General features: G+C 40.6%; 1 protein-coding gene across 2 annotated transcripts in view; it reads left to right on the top strand.

The window, feature by feature from the left end:
• The window catches only part of DBF4 (DBF4-CDC7 kinase regulatory subunit), a 37,587-nt gene extending 33,003 nt beyond the window's left edge, over positions 1 to 4,584 (top strand). For both annotated transcript variants that reach the window (XM_073629673.1, XM_073629672.1), the window contains one exon: positions 3,024 to 4,584. In XM_073629673.1, coding sequence (XP_073485774.1) covers positions 3,024 to 3,996 — 973 coding nt within the window. In that variant the 3' untranslated portion in view covers positions 3,997 to 4,584. The remainder of the gene's footprint in view (positions 1 to 3,023) is intronic.
• Positions 4,585 to 6,505: the final 1,921 nt, after the last annotated feature.

Below are 6,505 nucleotides of genomic sequence, written 5' to 3'. Positions count from 1 at the left end.
CAAACTACGGTATTTAAAAATCTCCATAGGCAACGCTTTAAACGCCTTTTACAGGTTACCGGTTTAGAGTTACGGAGGAGGTCTATTGCTAGAATTATTGCTCTCGCTCTAACTTTTGCGGCAATGCCTCACATGTGTGGTTCGAATACCATTTACGTATGCGTGCGCGACTTGCATATGCATTCGCTTCTGCGCTCAAACGTCCCCATCTGCCTTGGAAACTGGACTGGCGGTTCATGAGCTGCTCGAACCAGTTTCATGAGAAAGTCGCCCGCCTGCTGAAAGAATTGATACCAGTGTTATGGCTGGTATCTTGCAGACCGCAACGTGTGTATATATACACATACAAGTGGCTTTTCTTTTCCTCAAAATGCATCTCTTCAAATAAATGTCCATTTTTAAGTGCAACAATACGAGTGCCACATTCAAATGTCCTCTTTCATGTGTTCTTTACTATATAAAATGCTCTGTGCAAATCATGCAAAACATCACCTTAGCAGTTTAATTGGTAATACTTCACAGTGTTTCACTTCACCACTGTGTGCTACCGCCACACTGGAGAACTTGCCAGACAACCATTACTCCCCACAATAGAGTAAGTCTGTATACGCTTATATCCCCCAAGGGGATAAACATCCAGGACTGCACCACCACTTCCTCACAGTATCAACAGAATTGCCATAAAGTCAGAGTGGAGAAAGACTCCAATAGTGTAAAAACCTTTTTATTAAAGCGACTAATACTTCAGTGATAAAATCCACTAGCATAATTTGCTCATTTGTGTGCATGCTACCATGCAGAAAAAAATGTAAAAAACATATACTGCGCTGTGAAAAAATACCAAAAATTAGCAGCTAGCACAGCTGTAGACAAAAAAGCAATAAATATATGTAGAAAAGGGCAACACTAATTTTGTGAAATAGACTCCTAGAAAAAGGCTATATTTGTGACCTAAATGGCAAAAAATAATTCAAAGTAATACATTTCATTGCACCTTATGTGAATACAAAAGAAATCCCTGTGTAAATATTAGAGTCCACATCACTCACAAGTGTAAATTACAATTGTGAGAGAAAACAATTTAATAGTAAAGTCCCAAAGGTAACATGGTAAGAAGTCTAATCCGAAAAACTTCAAACAGGAAAGTGTAACCACCGATGTGACCCTTTAAGTTTAAAGGGATAGCCAGAAACACCACCACCATTGATAGGAAGAGGCTTACCAGAAATCGTTGACTTGAGGAGGCTTGTTAATCGGTGAACCCGATGGGTATAGCTGGTCCTGGGTCCAGAACAATTACTCCACATCAACTGGCCAAAACATCAATAGAATGTAGAAGGTGTAAACCAAACTTTCACATAGAAGACAGAGGCTCGGTACCACGTGGCATGTATAAGATGAAAAGAGCTTGCATAGCGTGATATCCCAGATGACGCGTCGGGTGGACCTACCTACATGCATCGCTCTTTCCATTTGTATCCATGTGCGATATGCCTATTTTCAACCATCTAAATGTGAGTGTTCATTTTTAAAGCTTTCTATTAAACGCTACTTTTAAAACTATATCACGCTATGCCTCTTTCCTCTATGTGAAAGTTTGGTTTACACCTTCTACATTCTATTGATGTTTTGGCCCGTTGATGTGGATTAATTGTTCCGGACCCAGGACCAGCTGTACCTATCGGGTTCACCGATTTTTAACAAATCTGTGTGACTTGGGCGGTATAAGCCTCCTCAAGTCAACGGTTTCTGGTAAGCCTCCTATCAATGGTGGTGGTGTTTCTGGCTGTCCCTTTAAACTTAAAGGGTCACATCGGTGGTTACACTTTCCTGTTTGAAGTTTTTCAGATTACACTTCTTACCATGTTACCTTTTGGGACTTTACTACTAAATTGTTTTCTCTCACGACTGTAATTTACACTTGTGAGTGATGTGGACTCTAATATTTACACAGTGATTTCTTTTGTATTCACAGAAAGTGCAATGAAATGTATTTTAAATTTTTGTCTTTTTGCTATTTAGTCACAAATCTAGCCTTTTTCTAGGAGTCTATTTCACAAAATTAGCGCTGCACTTTTCTACATGCATTCTACCATGCACCCAGGTTTAACAGCTCTATAGTGTTACATGCCGGCTCCACTATGTCCAGTGGAAGCTCGGCTCGTCTTTCTGATCGGCCTGGGCATCTCGCCACTTCCAGGTGTCCCCATCACTTCCTATTGCTCCACCATGATGTACGTTTCGTCGTAATGACATCTTCAGGAGGCATCCTGAAGATTTCATTACAATGAAACGTGCATGAGTTGCATGGAGCACTTTATATAGTAAATGCATTATATGAAAGAGGACATTTGAATGTTGCACTTAAATGGACATTTATATTATTTTGTGCATAATGCACTTCACTCTTATTTATGATTTACATAATTTAAGCACACATTTGGGTTGATTTACTAAAACTGTGGAGTACAAAATATGATGCAGCTGTACATGGTAGCCAATCAGCTTCTGACTTCATCTTCAAACAAGCTTTGACGATAAAACCTGGAAACTCATTGGTTTCTATGCAGAGCTGCACACCAGATTTTGCACTCTCCACTTTTAGTAAATAAACCCCAGTGTGTTGCATACAGCTGCTGGAATTCTTAGCCACGCAGCGCTGGTGGTAGTGGTATTAACGTAGTCACTTAAAAAAATTTGTTTTTAAAAATTAAAATTGTTTTAAAGAGTATATGAGTTATTGGAACATGGGCAAATATGGTGAATCAATCTTATTTGGCTGACCTAGTGAAGTGCAACTGAATAAAAAGTGGGGCAAGGACAGAGTAACTGAAGAGTAACTCCCTCTCTCCATATCATAACTCATTTGGACCTAGGGGTTCTTGAACAGGAACACTCCTAGCTTGTAGAGAGGTTAAGAGGTGATTAGTTACATTGAATGATTTAGTAGTTGTCATAGATATCCTTAGATCAACATTTTCCTTTATTCTTTCTCCATGACCATTTTTGTTTTCTATTTTTAGTTCTGTGTTGTTGATGCCCACTGTGACTGTTGATTGGCAAGAAAAGGAGATTGCAGAAAAGTATCAGCAGGTTTACCAAAAAATCCCTTCAACTGTAAGTCAGACACCAGAAACCGTACAGAGGACTGAGCTTGAGGGTCCACTTGCTGCTGACAACTGTCTTGTCAATAACAACATCCAGAGCCCTGAACCTATGGATTCTGTTTTTTGTCTGGTTCAGACTGTGGAAAACAATGCTTGTGCATCAGACTCCTTGGACATCCCTCCTGGAACACCGGCCTTTCTACCATATTCTGACAAGTCCCTGACCCATGCTGGTGACACCGTAACTGTTTGTGATGAGAACACCCATCGTCCAGTTCATACCTCACAAGAATTAACACTAGGGATATCTGCCACACCTATCCAAGAATGTTCACCTGAGCCTGTATATGGATTTCCAAGTAAAAAGATTAAACTGGATGGTTCCTTGGTTTCGGAAACTTTGTATTGTGAACCTCTGGATGCTAATCTTGTGACTAAACCAGTAATGGACTCTATACCTAAGGGGTTGGAGACAACCTGTCTATTAAACCGTTCAGATGCAGTACATGACCAAAGTCCGCACAGCTCCCCCAGCAAACTGCACAGAAAGGTAAAAAGGTTGGAGCGCAAGGCAAGGAAGCAGGAGGACCCCTCTGCCACGCCTGTGGGGGACCCCTCTGCCACGCCTGTGGGGGACCCCTCTGCCACGCCTGTACGTAAGGTGTCCGTTCCTGTGGAAGATTATGAATCGGGTTCATACAGAGAAAGACTTTTATCATTATTTGAGACCAGTGAGGTGCATTCTGAGTTCTGTGGGTTCTCTTGCAAGTCTGGGAGTTTATCTCATGGTACGGATGTCAAAGAGGGACATCCATCTTCCAAAGGCGACTTTATTTGGTGCTGCTTTTCAAACACAAGTTCTTCTGCTGAGACGTTTTATGGGTTTTAAGAGGATTTTATTTTAATTTTTTATGTCTATACATACACATGTATATTTTGTTAATGTCCAAAATTGAGTTTGTACATTTAGAGTATTTTGGTGTCTTTTTCAAGTAAATGCTTTTTCTATTAGTACAACGAACAATACACACAATTGATTGCTTTTGTATGGAGAAGACCATATATTATTTTTTTTTTTAAGTCTTTTTGGTCCCTAAAGGCAACTTGTTAGACACACTTCCAAGGTCACCATAACATGTACATTCTCTCCATCTTACCATGGACTATTTCAAAACTTTAGCCCTGCACAGGGCACGTGTTCAGCCAACATCCCTCTCCTCAGGTGCCGGCTCTCTCGCAGCTGGTATCCACATGTCCAAAGGATGGAAGCCGCACACTGTAAAGCGATCTTATAATGAACATTATTGCTCACATTGTTTCATCCCACCTAAGTGCATCTGTGTTTCACCACAAAGAGGTTCCTCAAAGTAATTTTGTATAAAGAGATTAACTCGATAAATAAGCTCTTCACACTGAAAGGTAACAGTTGAGCTCAGCAAGCTGCGCTATGAGCAATAAAGTTGATTGCAAGATTGCATTAGTGTGTGATTATTTTTTTTTTTTTTTTTTGTCTTCACGCTCTGTAAGGGGGGGGGGGGGTCATGAATTCACAGCATGCAGTGCTGGTGAGAACCGAGGAAAGGTTTGGAGTTGAATCATACAGTATCGTGTTCTATTCTTTAGGAACATAGGGAGAAGCTGTCTGGCCTTCTGCAGACCTCTGTAAGGTACAGAAGAGCTATAATCCCCTTATGCTGGAGGTTTGAACTGCTCCCATTCTGGCCAAAACATTGCAATAGTAACCGGTTTTGTATAGCTCTGGCTGGGAAGAAAAAAAAGATTAGAAGTGAAAAACCGGGCATAGCCAAGTCTTCTGTGACGAGTGATATAGATTGGCATCCAGATACAGAAGAAGCTCCTTGTATAGGGCTGCACTCTTTATCTCTTGCTATTTTGTTTTTTGTCTATCTAGCAGCTGCTTTCTCAGGTTCTAAGGAATCTGCCTTTTGGAAAAACTTTTTCCAAAGAACATCTTGTCTGTGTGGCCTATAAAGTGAACCTGTACTGAAACAAATGTGTAGGCTGGCATTGCTGACATTATGAAAATACTAGCCGAGTCACTGATGTCCTGCTCAGAATATTTGTGGCCTGTTCAGTGATACAGACACTATATTAGACATTTTGCGCACGAGCATCTGAGCCCATGCAACTAAATTTCAGTGTATTTCCCCTGCCTGGAAAATGCACAAGCTGTGTACATACACTCAGACATGAATGGATGCACCTGGCTATACTTGAATATATGGGTGACGGTATTCCGCGCTTAAGAGAATAGGAACAAGGAAGGACTGCTGCCCCCCTAAAAATGAAAATCACCTAGGTGAAATCCAGTATACAGAAATTGCTATAAACAGGGGAATTGGCACTGTCCGGCTATATGTGCATTAAATAATGATTCCTACAAGTGCAAGAAAAAAGGAGGCATACACGTAGAAAAAATAATAAAACAATTAATATGCGTGTGACCAATGTGTTGTGGGAGCTATTAAAGTGCAAACAACACTCCCAACAGGTGTTCGTATAATAAAGTGCAACGTGTTCCTGAGATAAATATATATGTGCCAATTTCTCAATAAGAACCAACTGCCTATATATGTAGGAATGTGCCCAAAAGTAAAAACAAGAACTCCGAAATAAACACTTATGGCAATAAAACAGTATTGGCAGTAAGGAACAAACAATTATGACAGTAAAAAATCCCCAGCATGTGTGCATAAAAAGTCCAACAAAGCAATATGTGAAAGGTAAAGAAAAAAATATATGTGAAAAAACGACAAAAATATAAAAAGCAGTAAGTGTCCAAAATCAAGGTCCTAAAGTGTATCCTTTTGGTGAAAAAAACGTGATTTCAACATTGACTGGTGTTGTCCCCGTCCTTCACTGCACCCCCACTCGTGCTTACACTCACCGGACTGCCTAACCCCTGCAGGGGTAAAAGGCATATGTGGAAAATCCTGCGATGGCGAGTCCAGGAAGCGGTCCTCCGTCCAGGGGTGTTTATCCTTCTCCGAACCCAGGCTTTCCAGTGACGAGGATGAGCACAGTGTGGACTTCCTGGACTCGCCATTGCAGGATTTTCCACATATGCCTTTTACGCCTGCAGGGGTTAGGCAGTCCGGTGAGTGTAAGCACGAGTGGGGGTGCAGTGAAGGACGGGGACAACACCAGTCAATGCTGAAATCATGTTTTTTTTCACCAAAAGGATACACTTTAGGACCTTGATTTTGGACACTTACTGCTTTTTATATTTTTGTCGTTTTTTTCACATATATTTTTTTCTTTACCTTTCACATATTGCTTTGTTGGACTTTTTATGCACACATGCTGGGGATTTTTTACTGTCATAATTGTTTGTTCCTTACTGCCAATACTGTTTTATTGCCATAAGTGTTTATTTC

This window comes from Aquarana catesbeiana, linkage group LG05, assembly GCF_042186555.1.
Source record: "Aquarana catesbeiana isolate 2022-GZ linkage group LG05, ASM4218655v1, whole genome shotgun sequence".
Taxonomy (NCBI): Eukaryota; Metazoa; Chordata; class Amphibia; order Anura; family Ranidae; genus Aquarana; species Aquarana catesbeiana.
This window is presented reverse-complemented; position numbering and strand designations above follow the sequence as displayed.